Here is a 15679-nt window from a genome sequence, read left to right as displayed (position 1 = left end):
GTTACACACAAATCAGAAGTCAGAATCAAAAGCGGTTTAGGTGACAGTTGTTATACATGCTTAAGAACGATTATTACATTTATCTACATCTGAATTTCCACATGTCGGTGGCAAAAGCTGACTAGTTGTGAGTTGCAGAAATATGCAATTAATTTTCACCAGTAAGAAAATAATTGTTGATATCTTTAATGAGAATTTTTACTGGTGACTATTACATTATGAACACACTGCTGGCATCCCAACTTGTCAAAAATCAACTTCTGATATTTCTGATTGAAACACTGATTAAATATCAAAAACACAAACAGCATGCATACATTAGTAGTGAGAATGAGGAGGAGTTTTTACACCAATAAACTCAAAAATATAAACAATTACTGACAGACCTAAATATACAATATGTTAAAAAAAGCTCACATAATGTGTTTTCTATGCAAGATGAAGGATGCAGAGCGCAGACCCTCCACGCCCAGTGATGCACTGCAACGTTGTAGAAAAAATGAGTTTTATTTTACATTGAAAACAATCTGATGCAAAACAAATGAATAACAAATCTCAGTGTTAATCACATTGTTGCCAGGTTTGTTGAATTCCAGAGGTGTGCTTGCAGGTCACAATGAAAGCAGTCCGATTAAGAGCTTCAAGTCATGTAGTCTGTGATACACACTAATTGGTATTTTGTTCTGTTATGAAAAAACAAAAACAAAAACAAAAACATGCAGGTTATGTGAGCTAAAGAAAAAAAACACTCTCAGATATAAAGCCCCCTAAAAAAGCTTCAACTCTTGGACCAATCCGGCTCGAGCACGATCACACCACCTCCCATCAGCTCTCCACGCCCATGTTCTTTCACTTTTAAAATGGAGCAGCAGGCAGTGAGATCAAGGCGGACGAAAACCTGCTACTGAGAGCAAGAACAAGAACAACTGCATTCGGCCTCCTCAGTCCACATGCCTTCACTAACTCACACAGAACGTCACACAGGGACATTCTGCAGCTGTTTGCAGCTCTTTGTGCATGCATGTGTGCGTACATTTGCAGTTATGTGTATTGAGCAGCCACATAGTTTGTGTCTGCCTGTGTGCAGCGGGAGGGGGAGAGGAGGGAGAGAGGGGGACTTTAGACCTGCCTTTGTGTGGGGCCATTCAGTTGTGTTTTAAACATCTTGTAACCTACAGGAAATCAGCAGTGCAAGAAGTCTCCAGGCCATTGTCATTTGTTTGTAATGTTGCCCTCCTGTAAGAACCATGTACAGTATCTCTAAAAAGTGAAAAACAGCCCTGGTTCAGCTTTGTGACGATGCATTTTCCAACTCATCCAAAAGGGGTTTCTAATTTCTCTTGAAATAGTTTGTTTAACAGAACGAGGAGGATTATCTAAACACATAAAGGAACACTTTGTCCTTCAGTTTATCACAAACATTTAAAATTAAAATCAGCCCAGACAGGAAAGGTTTGAAAAACCAGACACTGAAAAGTAACTAGTAACTAAAACTGTCCAAACAAATGCAGTGGAATAAATAGTGCAATGTTTGACTCTTAACATGCTGTGCAGTAGAAATACAGGAGTGGGTGCATAAAATGGAAGCACTCAAGTAAAATACAAGTACATCAAATTTGTACTTGGGTATATGAGTAAATGTACTCACCTCTGCTGACATTTTATCACATTGTTTTATTATTGCAGTAATGTGTCAGGTCTGAGTCTCTTGTCTACACTGTGGCCATCTGATGAGGTCAAACTGTGTTTCAGGGAAAGAAAGTTGGGTAAGTCAGCAGTTCCACAACTTTCCTGACTTCTTTGGGTGTGGCATGATGATTCACTTGTGCCTCCTGCGCAGAACATGTGCTTGATCTCCATACTGAGTAGTGACTATCACTAGATGGTGCACTTTGGCTGGAAATCTCACCTCCACAGCTCAGACATCTGCTGTACAGGAAGGGTGTGGCTGTGTGATCACCAGTTACATTTGTCAAGCCAACTGAGAGATCTATCAGCACCTAAAGGCTTCATAACATCATCTGTTTTCTCTTATATGACTGGTGAACTTTTTGTGGGTTTGAGACTTGACATTTTTTATCACTTCTGGCAGTTTCTCTTGAAATTTAAACAGCTGTAGAACAAGCATGTTTGCTGAAGCATTTTAAAAGTCAAATAAGTTTTGTTTTCATTATCAGTTTAATATTCAAATATAATGAAAGATGAGACACCATATGTGACACCTTCCTGTAGCATATACGCCCTGCATCGCTGTTTATCTCTCTCTCTCATTGAAGTTATTTCAATTTTCAGCTTAAGCAACAGTTTACACATAAAGTAGACAGAACAAGCTTTCTTCACTGTGCTGTTGGAAGGGACAAAGGTAAGTGTGTTGACACAACAGACTTTTGTTTAGTCAAGCCATAGTGGATGAATGGAAGAGTCTAGACACGCTGCTGTTAATTCAGTGTGTAGTGCGCAGGTGAGTGTTTAACTTGTTGAATGTTTAAGAAGCACACACACACACACACAGACACAAGGGTAATCCCCCCTCTCAACACATTTGACTGGATGTTCTATCATTGAGCAGGATGAGATAATGCCTTTGGATGGGTGTGGTACAGGAGCCTCCCAGGACTGTGTTGCTCCGTACAGGCTCACATCTGTGATTCATAGTTACTAACTCTGAGAGCTGCTCTTGCTTTGTACCATTATATCCATCGGTCTGTAAGTGGGACATTTCAGAAGGTACTTTAAAATTGTGTCGAAGGATTGGCTATTGAGAAAGAATTAAATGATTAACTTTTAAATGATTAACTCAGAGTGGATTTAGAAATTCATGAGAAGTCATATAACTTTGGAACTGATTCACAGAACACTATCAAACACTCATAAAGGCAAACCCTGTATAATTGGTCCACACAAATATGCAAGGTCATAGATGTCAGTTCTGGTCCACTGCTGTGTACAAGTTAGCCTCTTTTATGAACAGTGCTGTATGTCTACACTGTTAGAGACACAGTAAGTCTTTGGATTTAGTAGTCTAAAGGACACTTATGGATCACCTATTGATTGTTGAGATTCTTACCTGCAGGCTGTGCATGGCTTCCATTATGTGTTGCTATGGTGCTGATAGGTAGCAGCTGATAGGTCATTGAATGTTTGTTTAGTGACAAACATTCAAATCTTGTTTTTTCTCAAGACAAATCAAAAGATTTTAGACTTTTCAGTGCATACAAAAGACTTATTTTCCTCAAAGAGTACTTGTCCTGTCAAGACAATCCATATCCATATCAAAATATTGATTAAACAACATGATTATTGCTTGGACTGTTCACAATAAAACGCACAGTTTTATCACACAACACAATACCACAGATGTCACAAGCTTTGAGGGAGTGTGCAGTTTGCATGATGGCGACAGGAACGCCCACCAGGGCTGTTGTCCATGAATTCATTCATTCGTCCACACCATAAGCTGTCTCCAGTGTTGTTCCAGAGATTTTGGTGGTACATCAAACAGTCCTCACAACTGCTTTGCACATGGAAACATGCCAGTCCAGGACCTCAGCATCTGGCTTCTTCACCTGCGTGACTATCTGAGAGCAGGTGAAGTGAAATCCACTTCACTGACAATGGCCAGCGGTGCAGGACACACGGCACAAAAAACTAGGCTCACACATGCTCAGGGACCTTCAAGTTAAACAGTACGTTAAAATCTGATTCTGAGAACATTTCAAGTGAGAATAGGCTATGCAGTAGACAAACTGTGATTCATATTTGATCAGCACTGCCTAAGTTTACTCTCAGATCTGAGTGCTGAAGTGCTCTGTTTCTTCCCCCAACTTACTCAGTGACTGATGCCTGCATTTTGTTTGGTCTGAGATGCTGGTGCTCTGATGTGATATCTACATAATAAATGTTGTATATTTGACCTTGAATAAATTATGGTTTAGTTATTTTGAACAAACTATATATCTCTGTGTGTACTCTACGAATAATGCGCATCTGAATCTCCGCACCTAACATCTGGTGGCTTAAGGTAATAAGTGTGTTGTTGTAATAATAACCTGAGACGAGCAAAAGTTTATGTAGGTATATCTCATATTCTATCTACATTGCTAAAAATGTTTTTTATGATAAAAAAGCAAACTAGTAATGAGGCAAAGTCTCAACTCTTACTATTAGGTGAAATATTTAACATGTTGATTTGACAGCTGCATAGTGTTGGTGGAAATATGAGCTCCACTTGTGCCAGCAGCAGTGACACACGTCAAGGTGCTAAAAACAAAGAACAAAGGTGCATTGATGTGTTGATATTACATGATGTGCCAACTTTTCATAGAGGAAGTGACCACTTTGTGAAAGACATGGGAACGCCAGCCAGCTGTCATTCCCATAGCATGTTGTAACCAATGGCGAAGACACTGATTTCATCTACACAGAGGTGCAGGAATCCAGACCATCCTGACTTCAAGACAATGGATGAGATTCAAACATGGGTGCTGACACACTCTGCCGGTTGCTATGTAGCAAACAAACAGTGGTTGGTTTGATGCTGTTTTGAGACTATGGTTGCTTTAAGGTGGTATCCCTAAGAAAAGAAACAGAACAGTGGACTTCCCTTCATGTCTTCTTGTTGTTTTAGAACAGAAACAATCCCTTTATTCTCTAGAGCTCAAAGAAGGAAACTCAGAACAGAGCATCATGAATGAAGCATTTTAACTGTTAATAGAGGAGGCTCCCTTCTTTTCCAGTTCACTGTGAAAATTCTTTTCTATTTCAGCAGTGTTTTTCAAAGTTACTTTTGACACATTTTCCTTCTCTTTAAAATTTTCTGCATAGTTGTGATTAACGTTACATTCGATGATAACACATTGTGCAACTTTAATTGCATTATGATAGAGAAAATCAAAAGTGCAAAAAGTGTCATGCAACCTCTAAAAGTTACTCGCTAAACACTAAAGGCTGGAATCTATTTATCGAGAGATCTGTATCTTCAGTTTGACTGCATATCTTTCAGTATTCAGAGGGATTTGAAGGGTGGAGGTGGGGGTTTTGGGTTGGGTGGAGTTTATATTTCACATATTGCGTAAAAAATTCCTATGAAAGACAAGCCAAGACACCTTATGATTCAGATAAAGTAATACGGAATGCTTTCAAAGACGTATTGGATTTAATTGTCTGAATCAGTGATTAGATAAAGCAAATAATGTGTTCAAGGTGCAGTGTTTCTGGATGTCTCACAGGCAATGTTTGTTTCAGGAAATATTCAGTATCATAGACTTTGCTCCCAATACTGCTGAGCTACATATCAAAAAGTAGTTTAATCTGGGTTTGAAGCTCTCACGAGAAGCTGTGAACACAGCCATTACATGTCTTACTCATACCCATAGTAATTACAATATAACTGGAAATGGTTGCCTTGATACTACAAATAAAAAGACACAAAAAAGAAAAAGCGGTGGAGTTTCTTGCAAGATTTTAGAGGCAATTTCTGTCAACCGTGTGCATGAGTCATAAGGTTGGTTTTCGTGAAAACACCCATCTCCAGTGTCCAGCCCATGTACACATGAACTCATCCACTTTGCTTTGACATACTGCTAATGTGAGACACTCATTTGTCTTTGTCTTACTGCACATAAAGCTACTTTTCAGCAAATGACTGAAGCAGAAAGCAATTTCCCTGTTTCTCTGTTATGATTGGCACTGTACAGTACAAGATGTTTCAGCACAAAAAGTATTCATAACATTGTGATGAATTCATTTCCATGGCATGCTGTGGATCTGGGATCAGAGTACTTAGTCTTCTGTTGTAGATCAAAAACAGAAAACGTACCTGGATGCAACATTCAGACAAACCCTGCGTGAGTCTGCAGCCATGAGATACCTAGCAGAACCTCCCAGAGGGTTTGTGTATTTTCCCCACTGAGCTCTTAGTGGGAACTTTTTCCTTGTTCTCAGCGAGGGTCTTAGTTTGGAAGACTCATTTTTCAGTCGCTGTTTTCATAATGTGGGTACTGACGGGCCCACTGAGACCTTAAATAGCAGCCATTAAATGCTACACAAATAAACTTGACTTGTTTTTAAGTCCAATCAAGACCAACCTGGAACACACATGCTGAAAACTTTTGCATAAATACTGTAAGGGTTAAAGATCCAATCTGACTGTTTAGACTCTTATTGTGTAATAATTTATTTTAAATTATTCTATTATAATAGTTATTTCCACTTAAGAAGGTTTTTTTGTTTTGACATAAGATGCTGCATTAACCCATATTGTTTGAGTTGTCTGGGTCATTTCAGGAATTGACATTTTGGGATATATACCTGTAAGCTTTCTTACCATTCTTATCTCCTGGCCCTGGCTTTATACTGACCACTACAACCTGCAAGTCAAAGGTTGCAGTGACCAACAAAGACAGCTGCAGGCTTCAGTAGGATACTTGTCAGCAACCTTATTAGCTTGCTGTGGCGTTAACAGCAGTTAACATAACTTTTTTAAATCAGATTTCAAAAAACACATTAAAGGGACAGTTCAGCATAAGTTATTTTAAAATTTCTGCATTTCTGTTCTATCCTCACAGAATCTTTCATAAATCTTTGATGTGTAGCAGGGCCAGCTTCGTTCACAATGTCTAGAGAAGTTTCAGATTGGACTGAATACACTGCTCATCGTAACAAACAGCAAACACAACTAACATCTTTTCAATAGTGAGGTTCTACTGTGATATATTAAATGGACCATTTTTAAATAGATTAAATAAAAACTCATGACAAGTGTGGTCTGTAAGATAACGTTATCAGAGAGCTGGTTTTGGTCAGTAGGCAGTAAACATGCTCATTGGTCAGCTCTGTATCGACAGTGCGTCTCCTTTAACTCTCAGCAGGAACTTAAAAAGCTAACACGTAAAAGTTAATTTTTACTGAAAAACCTGCAGTTCAGTCATATAAGTGATTAACTGAAGTCCGTTTATTATACCATAATAAAGGCAGAGTTCACTTGGAGAAAATGTGTTTGTCGTTTGCAGAAAAAGCATTTAAATTTAGAGGATTATTTCTCATTCCAGAAAAGAATCCTCTAATTTGTCCACAAGTATCTTTGATCAAAATCCCCACTCTTTCCCTATAGATTATATAATGCATACACACAGTGGGCCAACATAAGAAGCATGATTCACTTCTCCCTCTGACTGAGAGGTGACCCCCGTGTGCCTCCCGCACCTCCCCCCCAGCTGACACCAGATGTTACACTACAAGAGCATGGAAATTGGCCAGAGCTCACCACTGAGATAAGGAGGACACACAGACACACACACACACACACACACACACACGCATGCACGTACACCCACACAAAAACTACACAATCGCTTGGGGCTCTCTCTCTCTCTCTTATCCCTCACACAGCCTGAAACACAGGCCAAAACCAACAACATGAACTGCACACACATACACACACACACACAGGATACAAGAGTGGGGTGGGTGATCTGGTGAACAATGGAGTCTGATGAATTTCCTTAAAAGGGTTTGACTGAAAATATGGAAAACAAAGCTGGTCTGTTGGTCAAGCGTGCAAAGCCTTCATGTGGCTGTCATTCGCTAGCACCTTTATATTACTTCATTATTATTAGCATATAATTAAAAAGCAAAGTTTGTCATTTAAATTGCCTCGGATTGCTTACTATTCTATTTTGCCACTAAAAAAATACCTGTTTAAAAACTCTATTTGCTCAAACAGTAACAGCATCTTATTATGCAAACAAGTTTTTGTGAAACCAGTTTGGCACTAAATATTAAATATGTGTGACTGTGATGTTTCACTGGGAAAAACTCGGCTCTAATGTGATCTTATCATCTTTGAGTACTGATGACAGGTATTATTTGCAAAGTGCTGGATGTGAATGTTGACTTATGGTGGGACACTAAAAGAATAACTCTGCACCTTTTCTATTTGCAGTAGGATACCAAATGACTGGTGAAACTGAGGCTAGACCTTCAGAGAATTAGAAAACCATACACAAATCCTACATGTAAATGGATGCACAAACACACAGAAATGCACACAAGAACACACACACACACAGACATCACCACAGACCAACAGTAGAATCCTCACACACACAGAAGCAGAAACACACACACACACATTCCATAACAGTTTCCTCACAGGAGTGGAAAGAAACCGAACCCTGGTCCTTAAAGGAAAATAAATGGAGGTTCTGCCAAGCCAGTGGCTGAACCGTAAAGGAAAACTCCCTCCTACCCACTCCACCTCCCTCCTCCCAGCTAGGCCCGCCCAGGTCCAGGACTATATCAAGAGCCTGCCTCTCTCTATCAAACTCCACAGCCCTGCTACAGTCTACAGCTGTATAACGGTCCTCTCTCCTCGAGTCCTCTCTTGACGAGCAGACAGTCAACCATGATGCACTACAGCCAAAGCATCACTTCTGGTCCCAGCATGATCAGACAGAGCCGCAGCTACACCTCAAGCTCTGCTCCACACAAGGCTCACAGCGTGTCAGGAGTCTCCTTCAGAGCAGCTCCCCGCATCTCCTCTACCAATGTGCGCACTGTCTCCTCTGGGTTTGGAGGTGGCATGGGTTTCAGCAGCGGTGGGTTCGACCTGTCTAGTGCCCTGGACCAGAGAGCTGTGCACCTGAATGAGAAGGCCACCATGCAGAACCTGAATGACCGTCTGGCCTCCTACCTGGAAAAGGTCCGCTCTCTGGAGGCAGCCAATGCCAAGCTGGAGATTCAGATCAGAGAGTACTATGAGAAGAAGGGCCCTGCAGCAGAGAGGGACTACAGCAACTACTGGGCCATCATCAATGACCTGAAGGACAAGGTATAGTGTGTGTAAGCCTCAACGGCTTAAACACTAGACAAGTCAAATGTTTACTCTGCTGTTAATGATTATCATGGGAAGGTTTTAAAAGGGTAGAGACATGACTAGAACTTGCATAATCCCTTGTGTTCTTGTGTTGGCCTTTTGATGGACAACCAACAAACTGGTATGAGCTCAGTACAAAGAAAATGTTGTCATGTGTGCAGGGGAAAACTGTACATGCATGGTTTTCCCTGCACACCTGACAACCTTATATGGTAACATGACCTCGAAGAGTGTTGCTGCTGATTAGTGTGTAATTGTAGCAGCAGATCAAAATCAGCCAATGCTACTGCACAATTACTAATTTGTGACTTTTGCATTCTGATCAACTCTCATTGTTAATCTTATCTGAAGATCGCTGCCGCCACCATCGGCAATGCCAACATCCTGCTCCAAATTGACAACTCTAAACTGGCTGCAGATGACTTCAAGACCAAGTAAGCTCAAATAATTATATTTCTGTGGACCTACTGTAAGGTTCTTAATGTTAGCCAAGAAGGCTCGAGATTACAGTTGGCTCAACAGTGTTCTTCACTCTCTAAACTAATTAGATTCGAGCACGAGCTGATGATGCGCCAGTCAGTTGAGGCTGACATTGCCAACCTGCGCCGCCTCCTGGACCAGACCACCTTGACCAAGGCTGACCTGGAGATGCAGATCGAGGGTCTGCAGGATGAGCTGGCCTACCTCAAGAAGAATCATGCAGAGGTAACTGATGCACACCCCTTAGCTATAATGATTACTGCTTGTCGTAAGATCAGGGCTTGCTTCATCACACTTCTGGAACTATTTGAAACTCTGCAAACAGATCTTAATACTGACTTCTTTTTGCTCTTGGCTGCTTAGGAGCTGGCAGCACTGCGCTCTCAGCTTACTGGCACAGTCAACGTGGAGGTGGATGCTGCACCCCAGCAAGATCTCAACAAAGTTCTGGAAGAGATCCGCGCCCAGTATGAAAACATCACTGACAAACATCGTCGCGACCAGGAGGCCTGGTTTAATGAGAAGGTGAGAAGATTTTTCCATACACAAAGGCACTATATCTCGCAAACTGCAAATGACTGGGCTTACTACCTCAAGAGTCTAACCTGCAATTAAACATAATCTTCTGTGAAACTAAGACAAGTAATCACCAAGACTTCTTCACAACTGTGTCTTTGTTTCTTGCTTTAGTCGGCAGTCCTGACCAAAGAGGTGGCCATAAGCACAGAGACCATCCAGACGTCCAAGACAGAGATCAGTGACCTGCGGCGCACACTGCAGGGCCTGGAGATTGAGCTACAGTCTCAGCTCAGCATGGTAAGAAAAACAAAAAACATCTGTTCATATCTCACTGATCCTGCCTTATAAGAGCAAAATTCCCAGATCACTGTCTTGTCAGGGGAAATGGAGAAACAGACAGTGATAGAGGGTGAAAGATCAGAAGGGAGGGCAAGAAAGGGAGAGAAAGATGAACATGATGGGAGCTGTGGAGAAGGGAGGGAAGGGCTCTGACATTTCACAGACATCTGCTCAAACTCTGGAAGACATAAAGGAGCTTGAAGAAAGCTGAAAGAATGCTGAACTGGATGACCCAAAAGTCATACTCCCATGGATTATCTGTGCCCAGCTGGAGTAAATCATTCTTTACACTCTCTACAAAAACAGTGCACTCCTGCTGTGTAACAATGGTGGAGCAGCTAAACGACATGTGCATTGAAAACCCTATATATACACCTCAGTGAATAAATGAAAGGAAAATACTTCACAAACACAGGCGCCTGTCTGACATATATAATCCAGGGTGTGGTTGCTGGTTACAGACTACAGCTTGAAATTGTCATAACGATCATAAAAGATGTACTACATTAACAAACAATATATGTCACAGCTATATGTACCTGAACTCAGCTCCCTTTGTGTTCCCCTCTCTAACAGAAAGGAGCTCTGGAGAACACACTGGCAGAGACAGAGGCTCGTTACAGCCTCATGCTCGGAGGCTTCCAGAACACGATCAACATGCTCGAGACAGAACTCGCCAACGTGCGCGCAAGCATCGAACAGCAGGGACAGGACTATAGGTTGCTGCTGGACATCAAAACCAGGCTGGAGCAGGAGATCGCTACCTACAGGAGCCTGCTGGAAACAGAGGAGTCCAGGTAGACACAATGATACAGGATTCATTTTGACCAAAATGCACCAGATAATAATGCACATGCTTCACTGATTTTTTTTTTTCTACTTTTCTCCTGCCTCTCCTTCACTCTAGAACCATTGGTTCAGGTAAGTGTCTTGACAGGACATTACATAACGATACTGCAGTGACTGTAATAAAAACTCCCTTCTGATTTTTTTCCTTCTATTTTACAGGGGGCTCAAAGACCACAGTTACAACCACCACTGTGCGCACTTCCAGCTAGGAGGTCCAACTGGCAGGACAAGCTGTTCTCAGACTCACATATGCACAGACACACACACCCACACACAGTTTGACCAATTAAAGTGGTTACACGAGATAAGTGAAACTGTACTGAAAAAGAAAAAAGAAAGAAAAAAGAAAGACTGTTGAAAGTGAATCCCTTTAAAGTTAGGTATGAAATAATATTGGATATTTAGAAGAAATGACTGACTGAATGTGTGTGTGTGTGTGTGTGTGTGTGTGAGATCTGTCTGAAAAATAAAACTGCTGGTGAATACAAGTTGTGTTGTTCTGTGATTTTACTGAGCAGAAAAACTGAGGGCCTACATCATTTTCAATAACATCACTCTGTTTATGCTGCCGTCATGGCAACTACAATACATTCTGGGAGGCGGAATGTAAAGTTGCGGAAATCTGTTACGTAACAGGGTTGTTGTCAGGAAAGCGTGAACAATGGATAATAGGCCCAGTGAGCAAAGCCTTAGGACTGAGTGAAAAGACCACTCAGAGAGCTGTGTTGAGCTTTATGTTCTCAGAACTCAAACAAAGCAAGAGAACTTGAAGAAAAGTGCAAGTTATGTGACCAAATAAAGTGAATGACCCAGGGGTTTGCCCGAAGAGGTTTTTCAAACAAGGCACGCCCGAATGGTTGACTAATCTTTGCCCTGGAGGCTTTCAACATAGTGTTACAGTGAAGTCTGTCACCTAGTAACAAGAACGCACATGGTGCAGAACAGAAATACTGAGTGAGAATGCAAACACTGACTGACTGAACAAAGAGACTCACTGTGGAAACAGGTGCTATCTGTACTGCATGTTGGCCTCTTTTATGAACTCTGATTGATAACATAATGCATTATGTTAAAGTGTAATGAAAAAAGGTGGGGCCCCTTGGCTGCTGGCGACTTAATGTAAGTTCTGTGTCAAAGAGAGGCAGGAAATTGCTATGTTCATATGGTCTGTGTTTATGTGTGCAAGAGAGAGGCAGAGAGGAGGAGAAAGTGGGATTTGAGTCTTTGCACTCTGTACAGGTCAGCAGCTACAGCCCGAGACTAATGAAATCCTGTGAGGAGTTCATAATTCTCAAATGATGGTGTAATGTTAGTTTTGGCGAGGAGAGAGATTAGACAGAGGATCAAATTGCAAAATCCAACCCCCTTTGAGGAGTTTTACTCACCCATATTTGGACCCATTTTGTTGCACATCAGCGTCTCCCCCACACTGTGATAATGATAGTTGATGACAAAGGCCTTCCAGATGAGTTTACAACTTAAACTGAAAATCCAGAGCTCATAAAAGATGTGGCAGGCCCTTTTCTCAGATCAGTGTTTAATGCCACTTACTTACATTTCAGGCTTTCATGTCTGTTAATACATTTTCTCATGTTCAAAATATGCCTGACAGTACAAATGCTAAAGGTCTCCCAAAATGCACAACGGTCTTCATAATGACAGTTGTGAGATAACGTAAGTTTTAAAGCAGTGAAAGTTATCACAGATTTTATATATGCCTCAAAAATCTAACAAATGTACCAAAAAAGAGCAGTTCAGTATTTACGAAGGAACTCTTAGGGGAGGATGACTCTGAGTGCTGTAACTGTAATAACTGCAGCACAAATAGGCAGACTGTCTACACGTGGTAACACAAAGGATTGTTTTCTATCTGCCGTGGCTGTCTGCCATCCAGGCTAGCCTGAGGCTAGCAATGAGTGAGAACAGAAGGAAAAAGAAGATTTTTCTGACTCGATACTATGAAACACTTGACATATAGAGAGTTCTATTCAGTTCAGCTATTGACAAGTTGATGGTGAGAACAGGAAAGCGAGGGACATTAGGATGCTTTAGATTTTGTCTGCCTTGATATTAACACTGTGGAAGCACCAGGGACTTTCCCTTTTTCCTTGTCCTGCAATGCCTGGCCTGTGAGCTGTGCTTCCAGGCAGCACAGTTCAGCTCCATATGTTACACATTAGAACGGTTATTTTGTGTATCCATTGGCAAAGATTGTAGATGCTATCACTCAGTTTCCACCCATTAGGTACGGTTTTCTAGGGTACTATAATGAAAGTGCTTGGTGGATACGCGTTTTAAGTTGGAGAATGTTGACAGTTTATTTAGTGCAGTAAATTTAAGTGACAACTTTCACATCCGTATGCTAAATATGAAGCAATTGATTACTGCTTTTAGCTTTGCACAGTGACTGAAAACACAGGCAATTCTGTTTTTGAATGCATTTAAAAAATATTGTTACTTCTGGGGAGGCTTAGCGGCTTCCAGTCTCTGTGTAATGCTAAGCTAAGCTAATCAGCTGCTGATCGAAGATAAAATGAAATGAGAATTACAAAAAGTCTAATCAGAAAAGTCCGCTTAAATGTCGCATTCGAGCTTTCATATCAGTGAAATGTTTAGTTAAGCATAAGTCATGAAGGCAACAGTTAAATTGGTGGCTGACATCTGTATCAGCAGGAATGTTCAGGGTCATACAGTGCGTTACGGGGCTGCAGAGAGGAGGAACATTCTTCACTTGACTGGTGGAGACTATTCTGGAGCAGTGTTAGGTTTGACACACAAGCTGAGAGGAATGCCGAACCTGTTTGCTAAAGGTCTCAGACGCTGCATGGCATCAGACCTTACTGTGAAAGTTTTCAAACGGTGCTCAAGCTGCAGCAGGGCTTAGGAACACTTGAGAGAGTGAGAGAGTGAAGCAAGGCCAAATACACTTCGGGGGCTCTCAGGCCCTGCCAAGCATGAGATTGATGTGATTTTTCTTCCATTTGCATCACTGTGAGCTTGGTCCTCCTGTGCAAGTGAGAAGTCCATTCGCACCATTGAAATACAGTCACTGACAATGAGTGTTATCTCATACTTTAATAAGAAGAAAGGCACATGACTGGGCAGTATAGGATGCCGGAAGGGTGGGGGTTTAACAGGTAGGGCTGGTTTGAGGAACCACACCCTACATACAAGTCCAATAACATATAGTCCAGGACAAACTTACTTAGGCAGGGCATACAATGTTTACTTCAGCTTAGTAGCATTCTAGATACAATGCATGTTATTATTAGGAGTGAGCTTATAGAAAGAATGTTTCCATCCTATTACATTTTTCGACTGTGACTGTAAAGTTATTTTTTAAAGCCAAACCTAGATACAGTAGGTGTGCATTCTGTTGGAAAACACAAAACTCAAGAGAGAAACTACCCAATAAAAAAAACTACTCATCAAAACAGCTCAGAGGCAGCGAGGGCACATTTTCCCTACAAAACTGCTACTGACTCACAGGATGACGCTGATTTTCCAAATTCTGTAATTTTGTGTGAACGTGCCTTAAAGGTTCACAATAAACTTGAACAAAAGTGCATTCATTCACCAGCCAGAAAAGAGGTGGGTAGGAATAATAAACCTGATGTCCTGTATGCAGAACTTTACAACAAATGTTGGCAAGGGGAAAAGCTCAGCAACAAGTGAAATGTATGAATGTGAATAAATTTGTATTAAATGAAAAATACAGTGTGGATACAGTATAGAGAACATAATGTGATTTTGAGCACAGGCTTAGCTGGGCAACTCCCTTTTCTTGTAAAAGTTAATGCTATACTGCCACCAAGCGCCGGCTTCCTGTGTGTCTAAGAAAGAGCACATCATGCAGCCAGTGAGCGACACATTGTGACAAGTCTCATTTTCCAAGCTATGCAACGACGTTTGCTGCACCCTGTGAAAGCCAAACCGCACAGCCATTAATCAAGTCTGAAATCATCACAATGCAGACGCTTGCAGCAAAATCCCATCATAAATCAGTAGACTCTTCCTCATTACTTGGCAAGCCACACACAGTTTGATCATGTGTTGGTTTACAAATAAAGGAGAGTTATGTTTAAAACTCACATTTGTTTGTGCCACAAAAGGCTGAATCAACTGAATCACAAACAAACAAATGTTATTTGATGTGGACGTTACTGAACTGCAGTCTATTGTCAGCTACGATGTCGTACAAAAATTTCAAACAAAGATGAGTGAGGGCATGATGTTTTGCCATTGCTAGCTGGGGCAACAATGGTGGTAAGACTCAGATGAGCAAGAGTGCACAAAGAACAGATGATTCTGATCTATCAGGTCCAGTTTACACTAAAATATTATTTCTTTACCTCTACAAGCAGACAAGTGTGACACACAGCAGCAAAACAACTCATTGCCCACAGTACTTCTATGCTGACTTTAAAACAGCATTTTCTTCACATCAGTTCTGCATGGTCATGTTGATATTACGCATTTCTGTCCTGCTAGACTTTTCTTGTTTGAGAGTACTGCCATCTAGAGGGCAGGAGCAGTAACAGACTGTCCTCAGCATAAAAACTACCCCAGCTTTCTGTACGTCATGGCTGTCAACCAACAAACTTTCTGAAGCTGCAC

At 41.2% G+C, this 15679-nt stretch overlaps 1 protein-coding gene across 1 annotated transcript; it reads left to right on the top strand.

The window, feature by feature from the left end:
* Positions 1 to 8316: 8316 nt before the first annotated feature.
* krt94 (keratin 94) lies at positions 8317 to 11476 on the top strand. Its single transcript, XM_046405356.1, has 8 exons — positions 8317 to 8830; positions 9227 to 9309; positions 9424 to 9580; positions 9719 to 9880; positions 10046 to 10171; positions 10790 to 11010; positions 11121 to 11134; positions 11222 to 11476. Exons 1-8 carry the CDS (start codon positions 8405 to 8407, stop codon positions 11269 to 11271), a joined length of 1239 nt encoding a protein of 412 aa, XP_046261312.1. The 5' UTR covers positions 8317 to 8404; the 3' UTR covers positions 11272 to 11476.
* The last annotated feature ends 4203 nt before the right edge of the window (positions 11477 to 15679 follow it).

The sequence above is a fragment of the Scatophagus argus genome, chromosome 2, assembly GCF_020382885.2.
Source record: "Scatophagus argus isolate fScaArg1 chromosome 2, fScaArg1.pri, whole genome shotgun sequence".
Classification (NCBI taxonomy): domain Eukaryota; kingdom Metazoa; phylum Chordata; class Actinopteri; family Scatophagidae; genus Scatophagus; species Scatophagus argus.
Note: the sequence above shows the minus strand (reverse complement) of the source record. Positions and strands in the feature narration are given on the sequence as shown.

Bases quoted from the DNA above. Each gene is read 5' to 3' on its own strand.
- krt94 (XM_046405356.1), top strand. From the start codon at position 8,405: ATGATGCACTACAGCCAAAGCATCACTTCTGGTCCCAGCATGATCAGA. The intron at 8,831-9,226 runs GTATAGTGTGTG...TCTTATCTGAAG, and splicing joins TCAATGACCTGAAGGACAAG to ATCGCTGCCGCCACCATCGG. The intron at 10,172-10,789 runs GTAAGAAAAACA...CCTCTCTAACAG, and splicing joins TACAGTCTCAGCTCAGCATG to AAAGGAGCTCTGGAGAACAC.